The 21,297-nt window shown below is 34.8% G+C and overlaps 1 protein-coding gene across 1 annotated transcript in view; it reads right to left on the bottom strand.

Annotated features, from left to right (window-relative positions):
* Positions 1-21,297, bottom strand: part of LOC107526361 (ubiquitin-conjugating enzyme E2 E2) — a 213,024-nt gene that overhangs the window by 178,247 nt on the left and 13,480 nt on the right. Inside the window, exon 3 of the mRNA XM_087824921.1 lies at positions 19,106-19,156. Within this exon, the coding sequence (XP_087681047.1) occupies positions 19,106-19,156 (51 nt within the window). The remainder of the gene's footprint in view (positions 1-19,105; positions 19,157-21,297) is intronic.

Below are 21,297 nucleotides of genomic sequence, written 5' to 3' on the forward strand. Positions count from 1 at the left end.
GGGTAAATGTCAGAACTATTTGATAAGCTAATTTCTGGGGGAGGGTGCGGTGAGAAGTGCCTTAAGCCTCTAAACGCAGCCCACTAAAAAGAAATGCATTTTCAATACTCTGTGGAAGAATTCTTCTTCTTTAGGACCATATCTCTGCTTAACAAATTATATACTCATAGATATAATATAACCCAGTTCTTTTCTGACTTAAATATCAAATAATAAAGAACAAGATACTACTGTACCAGAACAATAATACAAAACCAGTCTAGTTTTATAATATTTCAGCCACTAATAAAGTATCTTACTTTTTGTATTCCTTGGGAACTGGCTCTTTGAAAAAAGGGAATATTAAATAAAAAGTCTAGCAAGTCTCCACTGTGGCTATTTATTCAATTAATTAGGACAAAATGTCTAGTCCTAGGTAACCATCTAGGTGCTTTGTTTTGCACTAAGACACACATATATCTCTATGGTTTTTTAAAAAATAATAATGTTTCAATTTTATTTGATCATAATCAGGTAGTCTATGCTCAAAATGTATTTTATTGTTTATTCTCAACAACTTGTGCATAGATATTCACCTGAAGTTTCTTGCTCCGTCTCCTGAAACCTGTCCTTTATTTATCCGTTCAGCTAACCATTTACCCACAATTACCCAACTGTGGGTATAATAGTTGGGGAGGGAGAATGAAAGATCTATGAATGTAAATATGCAAAGACAGTTCCTGAATTTAAAGAGGCATGGCTTTTCCTCATTTTACAAAGGTTAAGAGGGAACAAAATCAATTATTTGGTAGATCTAATAAAAGATTTAAGGCGCTCAGATAACAAACATGAAACAGCCCTCTAAAGCTGTAAAATCCTACTGTAATGTAATATATTATTACTAAACAAAATTGCTTTTTCAATTAAAAATATCCAATACTCCCTGCCATTCAGTGAACTTAGAAGAAAAGATATCCTTTGAGGATTTCCAGTCATATGTTATGATTTAGTAGAAAGAAAAAGGGATTAAAAGTTAGGATTTGAATTCTGGCTTTGTGTGAGCTTCAGAAACAATGTGAGCTCTATGAGATTCAGTCTCCTCAACTGTACGATGAGGGTGATCATACCTACCTGGAGCAGATATTGTGAAGACTAAATAAATGAGAATATGACAATATTCAGCATAATGTCCATCACATATGAAAACTCTATTTCCTTTTTATCTTTTTTCAAATAATTTATAACCCATTTTTCAATTATATATCCTCTTTTGCCAGACAATAAAATTCTGGGTGGGGTTTTTTTTTTACTTATGACCCTCCATTTTTATGTAAATGAACTGTAATTTCAGCATCTTTCACCATCTCATCTTTTTTTGTGTATCTCCACAGTGCCTAAAATATAGGCTAAGCGCATTTACTAAAGGCCATAATAAATAGGCCCAAAGGGCATTTTCATTTGTTAATTTATTTACTTAAAAAGAAAACGAGTATGTGAAATGAGGACTTTCCCAGAAAATGTGGGATTAACAAAGCCCTAAATTCTCTGCATAGTACTGATCCTATTGCAAAGTTTTAATTCTATTAAATTAATTATTGGAATGTATCATTTCTCTTTAGGTCTAAAGCAGAAACAATCAAAAACAAAAAATGTACCTTAGAGTGATTTTTTGGTAATCTTTCTAACATTATCCATTTTGAGAGCACTGGAGATTTTATTTCCTAGCAACTTTCAGTTTTGGCTCAAATAAACTTCTCTAAAAAATTTTTTTAAATAAAAAAATAACATGTGTATAAAAGTTCAGTCTTTTAGAACCAAAGTATGCATTTCTCCAAGCAAAATTTCTATTATTTTCTTATAACAGTGCAATAGAAATGCCAATTAAAATTAGACTTTTTAGCTCCTATTATCTGAAAAATGTAAGCATGTGCTTACTAATTCAACACTCACCAATGAAGGCATTATTACAATTGCCCAGCCTCACACACTGCTGTTATTTACTAATCTTCTGTGTATGTTTTCCTCTCTGAAGCATTGTTCTGGTACTCAGCTATAATAAACAAACCTTGTAGAGTTAATTATGCTGCTGCACTAACAATAAAAAGTTGGCCCTCTTCCACTCTGACTGTAAAAATCTTCATTAAGGAGGCTAATGAACACTAATATGGAAAAGTTAACTGCACAAAAAGACATGTAACTTGTTAAAAAGAAAAATGTATATTAGAAAATAAAATTCCCACAAAGCTAGAACTAAGCTATCTTTACATACAAATAATGTATGTAAATATGAATTTATCAACATGTAAAAATATAATTACTAAAGATCATTTAGTCTTTCTTGGTTAAAATTTCTGCACAAGACATATTCATTTTCTAAGTTTCTCCTAAGTATGTTTTATAAAAAAAAAAAAACTAAACCTAACCATGCTTAAAATTTTTCCCTTTTAACAATTTACTTCCCTCCCATATAAAACTCAGGGTATATGTTTTTCTACCTATAAAATCACCCTTAATGGATATAATAAGAGTTTAAAAGCTTTATAGGTTTAAGACACACAAAAACAAACAACCCACCTCCGTTGTTGGACAAGGGAAAAATCATCAAGGCTGTGCCACTGATATGCAGTGATAGATAAAACATCAAGTGAAAGTGAATAAATATGTAGGATGAAGGAAAAGGTCTGAAGCACCATAATTTTCATATAAAAGGTAAAATAGTCTCTAAATTGGCATTAGGTGCAACAAAGTCTGCAGCATCCTATTATATTTCAGTATTTAGAGGAGGACTATTTGGTTAAAAATTCATTATTAAAGCCCTAAGGCTAAGAAAAAGAAATACTAGTTATAGACAATTGATTTAAAACTTTTAAAATACCACAAACGTATTTAGAAGTTCAATTAGCCTAACCAATGCTATAAAAAAGTCTGTAAATTGCCAAAATGATTATGCCTGAACTAATGGTAGACTGCTTTGAAATGAGTATAGGCTGCTCATTAGAGAAAATACAGAATATGAAATACAAAACTAAAAGTCAGCACCCTGATATACAATAAGCACTTAACATATAATGATATTATTGAAACTGTCCATATTACTGGCTCTAGTGCAACAAATGAATTCCTTCACCAAAAAAATAAGCTAGGATAGTGTCCTTAAAAGGTTTTCTTTGCAGTTCCCTTTGTTTAAACTTTAGTAGTGACTTGATCTTTATATTTCTATTCAGCGATAACTATTTTCAAGTAAAGCAGTTATGGCAAGTTATAAGAAATTTGGGAGTTTTAACTGCTTTTATTAACCAACTTATTAACCTAATATCATTTTAATGGTAATAATTCAATTTTTCTCAACAGAAAGATTTGTGAGTTAGAATGTACTTCACTGTTCAACATGATATTCACCTGCAAAGTGCTCTATAAAATAAAATGATCATCTAAATCATAAAGATTCGAGTAAAAATGGTGAAGGCTGCCATCCCTGTGATATTTGTATTTGTACAAAACAAAGAAAATGGTATAAACAATTTAAAACACGTTTCCATAAACTCAACAAAGAGTCTTACTGTTCCCATGTACACCCTGGCTTTGTGGAGTGCTCATAACTGTGCTGGAAAATACAATGTGAAAGGATGTCATTGCTCTAACATCACCTGAAGAAAAAGCTCAATGTATAGACTACTGCTCTGCAATACAGCTTTATTTGTATAAGAATGTTATCCAATCATGTTAAAAAACAACTTTAAAAATCAGCAGACTGCCCTGATGGTCTGTATCAGTGGTTAGAGTACTGGCCTGTGGAAGGAAGGGTCCATGGGTTCGATTCCTGGTTAAGGGCACGTACCTTGGTTGTGGGTTTGATCCCCGGGGCAACCAACTGATGTGTTTCCCTCACATAGATGTTTTTATCTCTCTCCCCCATTCCCTTCCACTCTCTAAAAATTAATGGAAAAAATATCCTCGGGTAAGGATTGAAAAAACAACAAAAACAAAAAACCATCAGGCTTTGGGAGAATATTAACAAAAGGGAAAATGAGGGAGGCTTCTAAGGGTGCAGCAATATCCTGATGCCAATGAAGTACAATTTATTGAACACTTAAATTATCAATGCCTGTAGGATACTAACAATCTAATGGAAGAGAATAGATAATACACATAATCATAAGTAAATAACAGAAGTAAATGTTAGGTGTTTAGTCCCGTGGAAGGAAGTAGAGTAAAAAAGGTTGGCCTTGCTGAGGTGACATTTGAGGGAAAGACTGAAAGTCAGGTAATAAGTCATGCAGCCAATCAAAGGAACAATCCAAGCAGAGGAAATTGTCAGTGTAGAGACCCTGAGGTGGGAGCATGTCTGGAATATTTAAAGAACAGAAAAGAGGCCAATGTAGGAGGAACAGAGTCAGAGTATAGACATTTCTTGGGGTTAAGTGGGTTCAGTTCCAGTCCACGGTAATAGAGTATTGCATAAAGCAAGTCTTAATCTTTTTGTTGGTAGAGGGTTTTGCCTTCAATTTGGAAAAAAAACAAAACCCACACACAACACATGTGAAGTGCAATAAAGTGAAGCACAATAATACGAGGTCTACCTGTCTGTGATCAAGACAATATGAGGTGAGGTCAGAGAGGTAAAGAGGAACTTGATCACTAACCATTTCATAGGTCACTGTAATGGAAATCCAAAGAGTAATATGATCTTTCATTTGAAAAAGATCACCCTGTCATATTAAGTATAAACCATAGAGAAGGAAGGATGGAATCAGGGAGACCTTTTGGGAAGCTGTAGCAATTAATTCAAGCAAGAAATGAAGATGGCCTAGACCAGAATAGTAACAATGGGGAAAGTGAGAAAGCGTTTGACTCTAGGTATTCTAGGTATATTTTGAAGATCGGACTAAAAGAATTTGCTGACGGATGTAGAATGAGAAAGAAAGATACCAAGGATGACTCCAATATTTTTTGCCTAACTGGAAAGACAGATTTGCTAATTTGAGTGAAGTAGATTTGGGAAGGGAAACAAGAGTTCAGGTTTGGACTTGTTACTTTTGAGGTGTCTATTAAATATTCAAATAGAGTGTTGAGTAGGCAGCTAGACATAGAGGTTAAATTTTAAATGATGGGTTTATTTTACAGAGAGTTGAAAAATAAAATTCAAACAATAAAATTAAGCCTTAATTGTTAACATCTATTTGACTAGCTGATCAATATAAAATTTGACTTATTATTAATGTTCACTTAGTACATCTATGCAATGCTGCATTATTAAAGGTCACAAAATTCTAACAATAAACTCACTGAAAACTAAAATACTCTAATAGAATTGTAATTTCATCCAACAGCCAGTTAAAAGTAAATATGAACAAACAGAGAAAATACTTAGGCTTAAATAATCACAGCTCCACAATACAGAGGGCTTAATTCACCCCAATAGTAGGTATATAATGCTTAGAGGTGAAAATGCCAGAAGATCCTGTCAGATTTCGTTTGAAGCTTTTACTGCAGACATAGTAAGACACAGATTCATAATGGCATCATAAATAGTGCTACTGTGCACTGCAGAAACAAACAAAATAACTGGATCATTACCATTTATTAAGGATAACATGGTAAAATTGGAACTGAATACTGATAGTTAATGTAATAAGCACACTGCTATGCAGGTACACACTGCCATATATCAAGTATTTCCCAAATGGGCTGTTTACCTAATAACTTTAAAATATTTTAACTGGCTAGTGTATTAGCATAGCTTTAAAACAAAACACAAATTAATTAAGCCCTATAAGAACTGCTGATCAAAAGAATTAAAACTTACACAACCGAAATGGGGGGATGCAAGACTGTCAGTGGAATATATGAAAATAGGAATTGCTAGTTAGAATGTGAATGTTTAGCCAATTAGCCTAACGGGAAAATATTAAGCAATAAGGTGTATAGGGAAAGTATTGAGATGTCTACTCTCCTAGTCAATAATATTTCCAAAATTCAACTGCCTGCTTTATGACAGATAAAAAACTATAACGAAGGACAAGGTTTGCACCACAGAGCAAGAGCCACAGGGAAACTGGGAAGAAATGAGGCTTATACTTTAAAAGACTAGAAAAGTGTATGTTGACCACACTTAATTGTGTGTTCCAAGAAATGGGAGCTAGATATATATAAACTGACATGCTACCAGCAATAACTTCTCTAAGTGAGATATACACTAGATTAACAGAAAGATAATAAATAATGGCACAAGCACAACCAGCTGTGTTCAGTCCATAGTCACGGTCCAGCTGTGAGTTCTCAAAAGTGTTCCTAATTAAGTTGGCCCCTCAGCCTGACTAGACAACATTCAGATGGGCAGAACCCTGCTTCCCAAGGGGAAAAGCCCTTACTCTTGAGCTCAATTATGGAGTCTGGTTAAATAGGTTAACATGGATAATCTTGGAAAGTTACCCAAAAAAATTTACTCTTGAAACCTCGATGCAATTTGATGTTCTTTAGGCACTTACTACTTTCCTGGTGAGGACAATGAATAATTACAATCTTATTCCACTTTTTTATTCACTTAAAATTTTCATTTATGATCAATTTTAGACCCACTCACTAAAAATAGTACTGCCCTTCTTTCTCGCCTTCATAAAAACCTCACTTCCGGTTTCCCTCCTTCTCCCTCGATGGCAAACTACTTGTGTCTCTCCTTCACTAACTCCTCCTCCTTTACCCATCTCTAAATGCTACGGTTTCAGAGGGTGTGGTCTTGAGGTCTCTTTTTCTATTCCCTTTCCACATATAAATTCATCAAATCCTGTGTGTTTAAAAAATCTTTATGATGACTACTTCAAGTTGATATTTCTAGCTTTCCATTCAAGTTCAACTGCCTGTCTGACATCTCCATTTATTTGTCTCACAGACGCTTTATAATTAACATATCCAAAACAACTCTTGATCCTGTTTGCCAAACCACTTCCCCCACAAATCTTTCCCATCTCGTAATAGGCAGCACCATTTCCCTACCAGACTCAAACCCAACTGATTTCTTCCTTTTCTCTAACATTCCCTCTGTATCTATCCATCAGCAGTTCTGATATTTTCTCCTTCAAAAAATATACCTCTAATTACCCTCTTTGCCATCTCCACTGCTACGCCCCTAATCCAGAATACCATCCTCTCTCACCTGGGTGACTATCAGCTCCAATCTTATACAGCGCTCCAGTTTAGCAGCCAGAACAATCTTCATAAAAGCCAAACTCTGCCAGATTTGGCCCAGTCTAATTTTGCAATCTTATCTTGTGCCACTGCATTTCTCTGCCCATTACTCCCCACCCTCTTCAATCTAGTCACACCAGACTTCCTCCAGCTCCTTGCACACCAAAGCATGTATCTGCTTTAGAGTCAAAGTAAATGCAGCTTGCTACCCAAGTTCTCCACACCTTATACAGCGTGCACTTTTTCTTCATTTAGTTCTCAGTTTAGATGTCACCTCCTTAAAAAAGCCTTTCAAACCCAAAACAAAAGTAGATTCCCTACCCTAAAACTCACCCCTTGTTTGTTTTCTTCATAGCAGTCATTATATCTACTTCCTGTCCCCATAAAACAGTTTGGGGTTTTTATAAATACAAGTTCCAGTCTGTCTTCACAGCTGAAACATAAGCTCCACAAAGGTGGGAGATACCTTTTGTCTTGTATCCCCAGTATCCAGCACAGTAACAGGCCCTTAGAAAACATTTGTTTAATGTTAAGTAAATATTAATTTCAAAATACTTCTACTGAACTTATTTCATTATTCACTTATTTTCTAAACACACCAGCAACTTACACATTCTTATTCAAGAATGTGATTTTATTTTGCTGTTTCCCAGGCCTCAATACCATTTTGAGCCTATTCATAGGCTTTCCTATTAATCTCCGCCCAGCTGCTTTGTCAAACATGGAGGCTATTCTCATCCTGTGACAAAGTCTTACCTCTTAACAATGTGGAAAAATGCACATCTGCTCTATCCTACCTTAATTTTAAATATATATATTTAAAAAATATCTTTATTGATTTTAGAGAGAGGAAGGGAGAGGGAGAGAGAGTTGAAACATCAATGATGAGAGAGTTGTCATTGATTGGCTGCCTCCTGCACACCCCCAACTGGGGATCGAACCCGCAACCCGGGCATATGCCCTGACCAGGAAGCAAACCGTGATCTCCTGGATCCTAGGTCAATGCTCAACCACTGAGCCACGCCTGGCCAGACTACCCTAATTTTAATAAGCACTTAGAAAGACACTCTTATCCTAAGCCTTTATGGGTCAGTATGTCACTAGACCCTCTGCTTCCCAAGCCTCCAGCAGACTATGGAGCATCAATCCTATAGTCCCATAGTCCTTGACTATGTCTAACTTATAAAGTTAATGTTGTAAGTAGATAAATATCAGTTTCAGCCTGCCTAATCTCTTACCTAGAAAAGTGTGCTTACTCAAATACAGTCTCTACTTTGTAGATCAGTCAAAACTTCCCAGCTGGATTCCCAGATGTGGGCCTGACCTTGGAGGAGCTGAAGGTCACTGGGTGCATTTACATGTATGTGTCCAACTGAATGTCCATCTGATTCCCTTCACATAAAAGTTCAACTGTAAGTTACCATCTCCAAAATCCACAGTCAGGCGTCCCGAACTGGCTGATTACAAACGGCATTCAATTTGGTCATGTCCCAGTCAAAACCCCTCATTCTCTGAAATGATGGCAAACAGGGAAATGAAAGACTATTTCAAGTACGAAGAATGATGACATGAGAAACCATGGATTACTCTATTTTTCTGCAAGAAGATTCTGTCAGCAATCAGCCCAACCCATACCTCGAGTGAGCTGAAAAACTAAAACTATTTAACAACCTCTCTCTGCCTGAAATTGGACACATTTGGCCCATACATAATTTGATGGAGAATCAATTTTAGATAACTACCACAAGATAATTCCTATAAGCATTAAATATTTTATAATACCTGTATTTACATATTTGAGGAGGCTACACTGAATTTAGTACTTGGAACACTTTGTCCATTATAATATATACAGAATACTATCTATGCTTATTCCATGGTTTATATTTTATTATTTTTTAAATTTATTTTCATTGTTGAAAGTATTACAGATGTCCCCTTCTTTTCCCCCATTGATCCCCTCCACCTCACATCCGTCCCCCACACTACTATCTGTATTCATGGGTTATGCATATATGCATATAAGTTCTCTGATTCTATGGTTTTTAAGTACTATGTATTTTCACCTCCTACTACATAGTGAATTATTAATTTCCCATTAATAAAGATAATTAGAAACAAGTAACTCTGATAAATAAATTGGAGACTACTTCTAATGTCTTTGGGGTCTACTTTAACCTTTTAGGCAAAGCTAACTTATAATAAAGTTCTTCCGGAACGCAGTAACTAAAGCCACTTGGACATAGTCCAAGACATTTGGACAGTGCCAGAAGTACTATATATCCACTCAAATTTAAAGCATAATGCACAAAGATTTGTCTCATGGGAGGGTGCAAGGTGGAGAAGGTCAAAGGGGGGGAAAAAGAGGGGTATCTGTAATGCCTCAATAATAAAGATCAATTTTTAAAAAAAAGAAATAATCTAAGACAAAATATCTATTATATAAACTCTAAAAATTTCTAAAGGATTTGACACCAATGCTCAAACCCCAGCTGTTTGCAAAGTAGGATCATAACACTGTTGAATGTCATTTATAAACCAGGCTGTTGCAGGGCATTTACTGGATTGGTGCACAAGGCTTGGCTAAGAAAAAAATCTTTTATCTTATGCTGGAGAATGTCATAGTTAACTCAGAAATAACTGAGAAAGACTACTCCTATCCAATTCTGTCCTACTTTAGTCAAAGGGCCGCCTGACTCCCAAACCCCTACAGTTCTACTTTCTCAAATTCTAGACCATCTTACCCTGCCCTGGCAGGCTCAGGCTAGTGCCAGTCTCCCTCCTGCAGACCCATTACTCACTACTAGGCCACCTGAAATCCAAACACTGCACATGTTGGGCTCCATTTGCCTGCTAACTTGAGCCTAAAACCAAAATGTCAACTGCTTAAAGCAATAAGCAATGTTGCCACTCTTCAGAAACTTTGCTAAACTTTAGACAAGGATTTTCCTCCAGCACTTGCAGCTGAATGTCACCTTCTTCCAGTTCATCATTTGCATGCAGGTCTCAGATCAGGCTGCTCTGATGCATTAGGCCTAGAACTTTACCCTAGCCTACAGACGACAGCTATTTTTAAATAATATTGGAGGAAAGTTTTAAAATAAATGTATCTTAATCAGCAAAATCATAAATAAAACTAGCAGTCCACATGTATATCTAAAGGGCAGTGGTAGTTTCTGTAAAACTTTGAATTTTAATCTTAAGATTTCTTGGCTTATGGAACACTTATGTCAGAAGAAACACATCCCAGTCATAAGGATGCAAACAATATTTTTGTTCTAGGACCACAGGGCAGAGGGGGGAACCCTGAGGATTCCAGTTTGTTACACAGTTTGACAGACTTGAAGGTATGTATATTGTCAAAATGAACATTCAAACAACTTGCATTAGATTAACAGTAATATTTCTATTTCTTGACTAAGCCAGATAAGTAGAGTTTATGAAACCATATTTAATAATCGGGGACCTATGAAATTGATGGCTATTAACTTACGTGCCTATAGTCTACACCAGGCTCTTATTTCCTCATGTCACTCATATATCATCCTTTTCTTATAAATTTAAAAGCTATGAGTACAAAAGGAAATAAAAGTCTCACTTATTAATTCAGATATGGAACTGATAACAAATAGGCTGCTTTAAATTGTCAGGCCAATAAGTCATATAAATTGCGTATGTAACACAGGCTCCATAAGGGCAAAGAAAAGAGGAAAAATGAGTCATAATCCACGGGTAAAAGTAAAAAAGCTGATAAAAATATATATCACTTGTCCAGGGTCCAGCTGCTGGAAAACACCATTCTAGTACTACCTTGCATCTGGCACCTAAAATCCTCTGAAATAGCAAACAGATTCATTTTTAATTCCTCCAGAGAAGGGGCACGCATTCCCTCATGAAGCCGCCCATTATTTCGCTGGACAGCTCTGACTGAAGTGAAGCCTTTATATCAAGAAGAAAATTATTTCCTTCTAATTTAACACAGCAGTGTTAGTTCTACTCCTGAAATCACCTAGAATAAAATTAATCTCTCTTCCATTTTATGGCTCTGAAAACTGTTAAACACAGCTACTATGGCCCCCTCACTTCTCCAGAAAAAAATAACTCCAATCCCTTTCAAATGTACTTCATGATCACAAATATCAATTCACAATTTTCCTATATTAACTGTATCTAAATATCCTAAGCGTATAAAATATATCCATTCTACCAATGAAATCTGAATACTAGTCTTGACTTTGTCATTAAACTATGTATCTTGGGAAAACACCATTTTTTGTGTGAGCTGGACAAAGTGCCAGACCATAAGCTTTCCAGTTTCAATATCCTATGAATCTATATAAAAACAATGATTTACAATATTGCTTTCATTTTGTTAAGAAGTTAAAAATAAATATTTAACGAATACTTTATAATACTAATAAGAATCTTCTATGTTCTAAAAAATAATAGTATTTAAGAGTCCCTGCCCGGCTGGGCGTGGCTCAGCGGTTGAGCGTCGACCTAGGATCCAGGTGATCAGGGTTCAATTACCGGTCAGGGCACATGCCCGGTTGTGGGCTTGATCAATGACTCTCTCATCATTGATGTTTCTGCCTCTCTCTCTCCCCCTCCTTTCCTCTCTCTGAAATCAATAAAGATATATTTAAAAAAAAAAAAAAGAGTCCCTGACTCTCAGATTATAACTGTGGTTGGTGGGAAGTGGGAAGACAAATAAATATTTGTCTGATATTCAACAGTGTTATGATCCTGCTTTGAAAATAACTGGGATTTGTACTTATATGGTATAATTACATAACTATAAGCACCATTTTCAAAGGCCAAAATGACCTGGCAGTTTACTCTTACCCAAAATTGAAATTAAGCATGAATTTAAGCTTGAGAAGTTATTATTTTTCTAGGTAATGTGCTGTGTTGTGAAATACAGTAGTTACTAGTCACATATGGCTACCTAAATTAAAATTAAATGAAATTCAAAATTCATTAACTCAGTTGGACTAGCCTCCTTTCAAACACAAAATAACTACTTATGGCTAGTAGTTGTGTTGGACAACACAGATACAGAACACTTTTATTATAGCAAAAGTTCTACTGGGGCTGTTCTAGACTGATTCACCTATATTTGCAAATGGAAGAAAGCACAGCAAAGTCTCAAAACCTTTTAGCTCTGAAGTCTGAAACACCAAGGTTGAAATCCTAGTTCTGCTACCTACTTGCTGTGTGACCTTGGACAAGTTACTTAATCTCTGTAAGCTTGTCTTCCCACCTATAAAATGCCATACTGTCTAAAACGTGTATCTACCTCAATAATGGTCATGAAGATAAAACGAGATAATGCTGGTAAAGCACTCAACACACCGTCTCAAACGCTGGAAGCTTTCAATAGCTGTTAGTTCCCTATTATAATTAACTATATTTATTTATTCATAGGTGCACTGAACATCAACTGAATACTGAGATTTGAAATGCAGAGATTAAAGAAAGAGCTCTCACCCACTGCGTAAAATAGGAACAATGGCTGTAATATGAAGCAGTAGGACAACTGACAACAGTGGAGTGCAGGATAGGAGGGGCGCTGAATTCTAGGTGGAGGGAATAGAAGGTGCCAAGGCAGAAATTTTAGCTCCTGTATGAGGGTTCTGGTTCTCCTTTTGGTGGTTTCAAATTATTACTAGGCTTCATCTCCCATACAGGTGAGAGTGGAGAGAGTCTACCTGCTATATAATAGAACAGAAAATCAATTTTAGCTTATGGCTTTACCTGATTCTATTATATGTTTTAGAACAACATGCTGCTTCTACACAAATATAGATTGAGATACATCTTTAAAGGCATCCCAGTAAGTCCCTAAAGTATGTAGACATTCTAAATAAACAGTTCCAAATGAATACTTACAAAAACCATAGTCAAAAAGCAAACTGACAACATAAATTTAAAAATCAAAATTTGTATTGTTCTCAAAATAAAATACTAACAAACTAACAAAATAGTTTTACTTGTTATTTGCAATAATGCTCAGTTGATAAAATATATTTAAGTCAATAAATGTAATAATCACTATAAAGAAATGCTTTGGGTGTGCTAAAAAAATAGTTTCCAGGACATCTTAAAAGATAAAATAGCCATGGGAATTAAAATATTACATGTTAGAGAGTAATATTACACTTTCTATCTAAAGTGCTTAGGTAATAAATCTGAAATAATAACCAGTTATAAAACTGGGCAAACTAAAACAAGTGATAAAATGTTCAGTTGCTATTATAAAATGTAATCCCAGTGTGATCATTTAATATAAGTTTTTTCCAACCACATTCTTGTACTGGTCTTAAAACAACGAATAATAGAAAAAATATATATCAAAGACCAAAAGTAATGGGCACTAAACTCACTTTATCACACTCAACATTTTCTTTTATTATGAAATAAACATTTTTAAACCTATGGTTAAAGGCAGATGTAAAAAATAACATTTTGAAACAAGAAAGTAAAAACTGAAATAGTTATGTCTTCCCCAAGTACAGTTTTGAAGTAAAGGTTTACTGTTTATTACAGCAAACAAGGACACCTGAAAGTTCCCCATCTAAAATCACAACCCCTTTAAGGCTCTATGTTGGTTGTGCCCCAGGTGAAAAGTCAGCCTCAAGGTAAAGGCAAAAAGAAAACCATCCATATGGGGTGGGGAAAAGAAGGTTTACAGCTGTAATACAAATAATACAATAAATAAATAACAATACAAGAATAAACTATTTCACGTACTGCAACTATAAACCTACTTTTGCCAATCTTGTATACTCTTTCTTGGCAGTAACCAAGGAGTACACCTTAAACATCATAAAAGAAGGGAGGAAAATGAGGACATAAGCCTGAAACTCTAAAATGTCAAAAAGACAGACAATAACAACTGCCAAGGCTGTGAAGAAATTGGAACTCTCCGCATTGATGGTAGGAAGGTAAAATGGTACAGCCACTTTGGAATATAATCTGGCAGTTCCCCAAAATGTTAAACAAATTTACTGTATGATCCAGCAATTTCACTCCTATAGAAATGAAAACTAATGCCACACAAAACCTGTACACAAATGTTCATAGCAATACTCAAAATAGCCAAAAAGTGAAAACAACATATATGTCCATCAACTGATAATCGGATAAGTAAAATATAGTATACCTATACAACAGAATATTATAGAGACAGAAAGAAATACAACACTGATGTACCTTACAACATGGATGAACCTTGAAAGTATTGTTTCATGAAAGAAACCAGTCACAAAAGACCACATGTTGTATGATTCCATTTATACGAATTGTCCAGAACAGGTAAATCCAGAGACAGAAAGCAGAGGATGGTTGCCTAGGGCTGGGTGGTGGGAGAGTTGGGAGGAAATGAGGAAGCAGTAACTGCTAAGAGGTATAGTGTATCTTTTGGGGTGATAAACATATTGTAAAATTGCTTGTGATGGTTACACAACTCTGTGAGTATACTAAAAGCCCCTGAATTTTACACTTTACACCTCAATAAAGCTATAACAATTATTTTAAAAAGTAAAACACAGCCTGTGTTCAATGAATGTAGATCATTGAAACATACCAATAAAAAGTGAAAACTGCTAGTATAACTGAACTACTTCCTCTTTTTAAGTATTTCCTCCTTTTACTTGCTCAAGTACTAAATAAAAAATCAAAACCCAAACCAATCATTGTACCATAGTTTACTTTCAAAAAGTAGTAAGAATCTCTGTCCCATTTCCATGCTCATAAAGCTAATACAAAATTGGACAGTATCAGATCATACTAGAATTTGAATTTAGCTTCTCTGCAATACAGAAGAACAAGTTATCCTTGGATGACAAAATTTTTTAAATTTTAATTTGGCGATTTTTCTAGCAAGCTAACAGTTTTGCACTAGCATTGAGGACATATAAATGAACACACTAACTAGCACATTTACAGATTTAAGATCTGTGTTTTTGACAATCTGTAAAGAATCCTGAAAGTCACAATACAGTCATTTACAAGAGGCAGCAATTCTGTTAGAACTCTGCAAAGGTACAGCATGAATTTTACGCACTCAATCCAGCTGGTGTGTGAGGCACTGAGGTAGTAAGCAATGCTAACCAACAGCGCGGCACATCCAACTCAGGTGGTAGTAGGAGAACATTTATGAATCTGCAGAGACCTCAAAAGAGAGCCCTTGCAAATCTTATGGGTCAAGTATGTTATCCATGATAAGAGCTGAGGCCAAGCAAATATATTCCACTATTTATAGGAAATACTTAAGTATATAACCAAATTTCACCCAAATTACGTATAATTTTCTGTATGTATAACTCTACAGATAAGCAAACTTTTTTCTTAGATGTATCATAAAGTTTGGTTTTTAAACTTTAACTCTTATATTGTAATTTTTAAAAACTTGTAATTTAACCCAGCTTTAAAATAAACTATATTGTTGCATTTTTACCTCAAGGACAACAAAAAAGTGAAAAGAAAACTGAAAGATGTACAGGCATGTGTTTCCTATAAGAAGAAATAATTCGACCTATTATCAAAGTACTTTGTGGATACTCTTTTAAAATAATATTTAGGTTCATTCAAAACCTGAAAAAGAATTAAACAATATTACAGTAGAGTTAACTTCCTCTAAAAATGCCTTACATAAAGTTATCTACTTACACCAAGTGATGTTAATTCAGGGAGATTTTATATCCACAGCAAGTTCAAATACAGACTCACAGAATACTTAAACACATGCTAGTTAGTTCCTTCAATTTGATTCCAAGAATTGCTTAACTGGACATCATATAAGAGATGCACCAAAATTCAGAAGTCCCACTTCTAATCTGACATACACACAGAACTGGGCTGTACTAGTCTGTTAAGGCTGCAGAAAATAACAATAAGCTACACTCTAAGTGGAATGTGACACCCACCCACTCCCACCCAGATAATAGATAAAAATCCTTCTCCACTCCAACTGCCTAAACAGGTAAACCCATAGATTTCCCTCACACATAATTTTTATCTGTGACAGCAAGCTCACCACTACCCAAGCAGCCAAAAGGTTTTGTAAGGCATGTGTTACTGGGAAAGGTAACACACAAAGGAAGTATTAGAGAAATGGGATTTTGACTCCTATTAGGCAGACAGCTTTAATTTACTAGACTTCTAGAAATTAATTCATTATAGGGATTAGGACAGATATGCAGTCAGCACAGAACTTTTTAAAAACCAACTACAAAAGCACTGTTAAACTTTATTATGCCAAAAATAAGCCAACCTAAAAGTATGTTCTAGTTTCTCTTTCTGAAGACAGTAACCACATTCTCACTGAAATATAGATAGGCAGAATTACTATAAACCACAATCAAATATCTGACACCAAACAATCAAAAAACCACAGTAATCCACTTAACAAACACACAGAACACATCTATTTTAAGTAACACAAGAACATTGAGAACGTAGAACTAATCACCACTTACCAATCAGCAACAGCATAGAAGATCCTTTACTTGCCAAAGGGGGGCACCACGTACATGAAAGTAGTGGATAGGGTCTTCACCTCTGCCTGATGCAGCCCAATCAACTACTCTGGATCAAAAAAGGAACCAAAGCCACTGCACCATAGACTTCAGCCTCACTTCTAAAGCAAACTTATTGGCTATCCAATCTTTATACCATTAAATGGATTTCCTTGCAAATTCCCATAAGCAAATAAATTAATTAAAGTAAGTACAGGCATACCTCATTTTATACTGCTTCACTTTAATGGCCTTCACAGATGTGTTTACAAATTGAAGGCAAGACCTTCCATCAGCAAAAGATTACGACTTGCTTTATTGAGACACTCTCTTTATTACAGTGATCTGGAACTGCACCTACAAAATCTTCAAGGTATGCCTGTGCCTTTCTACAATGCTATATGTCAATTATATCTCAATAAAACTGGGAGGGGGGAAATACAACAAAATAGGTATCTTTCCTGAAACCGTTTGAAGAGCTTATTATGTGTGACATCACATTTAAAAATGCTTCATTTATAAAAAACTTATGTAACCAGCAATGATATCATTAATTAAAAAGCTCAATGAAAAAGTAAATCTCCAAATTTAGGATGACACTAAATGGGGGGGGGGGTGCTGGGTGGAAGGAGTAAATGGGGGAAAAAAGAGGGCATCTGTAATACTTTCAACAATAAAGATAATTTTTTAAAAAAAAGATGACACTATAAACTTTTCATTTTTACTTTAAACAGAACCATGGTTTAATTATTTTATTTAAATAATAACCATTATGTAGTTTCTTTCCTCAGACTTAAGTTTTCAGGCATGTTTACAATATGTTGGTTTAATCAAAGTTAAATTATTATCTGTAATAAGTCAAGGTTAAATCAGAGTAATGTTTTAGAAAATAATATATCTGAGAACAACGTTGCAGTCTAACCATCACATGATATTTTATGTGGATTTCAATTATCAAAAATAAGCCTTAAAGAAGCTCATTAAAACAAAGTAGTTTATTTTGCCAATAATGTCAAAGTTTAAGGAAGTATATAAATTACTTATCAAAAATCTACTGTTTGTAAGAAGGTTACAAAAACAATATATGTGGCAAAACAGTTTATTTAAAAACAAAGACTCAAACAATTAAAGTAAATATTATCCTAAGAAACAGGATTTTGGGTTTAATTCAAACTTGAGTTCTTCTGCAGATCAATCCACTTACATCAACTGGCCACCACAGCCTAAATAATGATCTGTAGATTTGAAACAGCTTAAGTGTGTAACACAGTCTTAAGTGTGACAAGAAGTCTTACTGTTAAACAGTTTTACCTAACAAAGTAACATATTGTAATTGAGTGAAACATTCTTTGAACATTATTGTAAGTTTATATACTGTATATGACTCTCATGTGAAGAACCGTATCAGATTCACCAACAACATAATAAACCTTATTAAAACTTTTCCTACACAAAATAGTTGTCAACTAGCCAACTATCAACATATAGGTATCTGCAAAATTTTCACTTTCACTAATATCTGTAGTTGCTATCTTTACTTTCACATAAAAATAAGATCAGTAAAATCAGAAATCAGACCAAACTATAAATTCTACCTGCATTCAATATTGGAAACATTTTCCTGTAATCCACCCTCTCACCTTCAATCCACAAGACTACCAATTTAAACTATAAAAACTCTGTATTGGCCTGGTTCCAATGCCGACCTCAGATCAAACGAAAGAAGTGTCTTAAAATAGCCAAACAGCCATCTTCCAACTGCCGCACCAGACTGAAGATAGAGTATAAAACTGGAGGTTATTCTTCTCCTCTTCCTCTGTGAACCTGTATATCATTAATCATTTCCAGGCAAGTGCCTATACTTCCTATAAGTAAACTCTGACCAGAAAATTGATGACATGTGGTCAGAAAGGAGAGAGGGTTTTAAATTTAACATCACTGCCTCAAATCACCCATTCTTACTTAGTCACTACTGATGACTTTAAGAAATAATGTAAACCAGAAAGAACATTTAATGTTTTGGCACTTTAAAAAAAATCAATTTCCAACTAGATAACAACTGAATGATTATCAAACAGCAAATATTTTAGTTACACTATTATTCTATCATTAAAGAAATCATTTAAGGCCCTAACACCTCTTCCACTAAAAGATAATTATATTTGTTACCGTATGATTTCATTATCTTATTGTTACTCCATTGCTCTATTTTTGGCAATTCCATTCTACCACTACAAACATACTTGCTGAATATTCACTTATACAAAGAAATCACCACCACCAGTCTTCCACAGCCATTTAAATCCAAATCTAATAATGTGCTTACTAATAATAAGACTAATATTGTTGCACATCAGACCAACAAGTTCAATTATAACTTCTACAAAAGATGAGAATAAATAAAATCCACAAGTACTTACCTACAGTTGGGAGGAGGATCCAATGTAATTTCTGCAAGTTCCTTCTGAATTCTTTAAAATAAAGACAAAGAAAGCTATGTTAAAATTACACTAATATTTTCCATTTGTGTGTTTTTAATCTGAAATCCTAATACAGTATAAATGACCAAATACAATAACAAAGTACAAATTTCTATCACAATTTTGACACTGCACCTACAAAAGGGTAAAAGATTGGCCACTATCAGAGCATGCAGCCTGTGCAAGCAGCACAGATGAACTCCATGCAAGGAAAAAAGAACTTTTTTTAAAAAAAACTGCTTTTGTCTTGTGTTATTTTCAACTTTGATTTTTAACTGTACCTGACTTCCTGTATACATACACAAAGGCTAACAGTGCGACACTATTCTGTAAGACCATACTTAGCAATCTCTTAACTATCATTTATGCATTATTAAACACTGGCTTCATTAAACCAAAGACAAAAAAAATTCTCAAAAGCATTTCTTCTCCTTTGCCTTGGTTTTTAAATATGAGATTCACTACTCTTGGATGCCTGCTGTCTGGTTAATTATTGTGATAGTATGGCAGCTGACTAAAGTACCTTAAAAAACAAAAATGTGAACAAAAATATTTACTCTCAATTTCATTCTACATCTTTTTCAAGACAACAAATGGAACTACCAAAATAGATGTGACTCCTCCAAGAGGACTGGCACAAACTTCCTAACGGAACTGTATGTCACTAATGTAATTTTCACTTCTCTAAGCCATGTGATTTAAGGTTGAGAAGGCATTATAAAGTAGAGCAAGACTAATAAATTCAGAGCCAAAAAAACTTTCATTTTAATTCTGCCATGAGAGTTCTTGACTAAAAAGACTGCTCAAACTACTCTCTCTCAGCCTCACTTTTCTGTCCTATAAAAATGAAGAAGTTACCCAGGACAAATTCCATGATCTCTTTTATATTTAAAACATGACTGTCTTCTCATATGGATTCTATGATATGTTTACAGGCATGTAAAGCACAGATTGTCCACAATGAAACGAGAGACATCTCAAAGATCTGATATAGGAGAACACCCTTTATGGATTTCACACAAAAGTATAAAACAGGCACTTTAAATGGGTAAGTCCAGGTTAAAGATAGCAAACTGAACACACACATTCACTTCCCACTCTTTCAGGACCCCACCTGGTGGGAGAGAAGATACAGAAAGTGAAAAAATAAGGGGGAGATCACCAATAAATGAGAAATTTCAATGTATTTCTGGAAGACAAAGTGGGTGGTGTAAATTAAACAAGTTGAGATGGCCAAAAGGGGGCTGCAGAGTGCATGAAAATATAACCAAGTACATTATTCAAAGGGGAAAAAAAAAGACAACCAGAAATCCCAGAAGAAAAACACCTCTGTAAGAAAATCACAGATCAAATATGAAGCTAACTAAAATGTAAAGTGCCCGGCCAGGCGTGGCTCAGCGGTTGAGCATCAACCTAGGATCCATGCGATCGGGGTTCGATTCCCGGTCAGGGCACATGCCCGGGTTGCGGGCTCGATCCCCAGTCGGGGGCATGCAGGAGGCAGCCGATCAATGACTCTCTCATCATTGATGTTTCTATCTCTCTCTCTCCCTCTCCTTTCCTCTCTCTGAAATTAATAAAGATATATTTTTAAAAAATAAAATGTAATTTTAATTAAGTAACAGATGTTGGGGGCGGGGGAAAGAGAGATTTTATATATTTTGCCTAAATGCTATGACTCACTGGGTAGTCTAGAGATCATGATATTGGACTTGTAGGAAATCTAATTCTAACATCCTGTTTGGTCTAGCACTGAATATTTAATTATAGTAAATGTTCATACAATGTATTGGTCTTTTACTGAGATAAAGCACAGATAATGGGTTGTAGTTGCACTATACAATGTTAATGTTACTAACCTTGAAGATGTAAAATTAAGTGTAGCTAATAGAAACTAACTAAAAGTGGATGAAGGATGGAAGGGAGAACAAAGGTATTAATATCCCCATTTTACAAAGTAGGGAACCAAGAAATACTGTTGAAATTTGAAGGAATAAGAAATAGGGGATATCTTTAACTGGGAGGAGTGAAAAGGAAGGAAGAGTAGGTAAACAAACTACATCTTCAAATTTCATAGCAAGAAGTCAAAAGATATTATTTATGTTAATTCAACAGATAGATCTAAGTATATT

The sequence above is a fragment of the Miniopterus natalensis genome, chromosome 15, assembly GCF_054644295.1.
Source record: "Miniopterus natalensis isolate mMinNat1 chromosome 15, mMinNat1.hap1, whole genome shotgun sequence".
NCBI lineage: Eukaryota > Metazoa > Chordata > Mammalia > Chiroptera > Miniopteridae > Miniopterus > Miniopterus natalensis.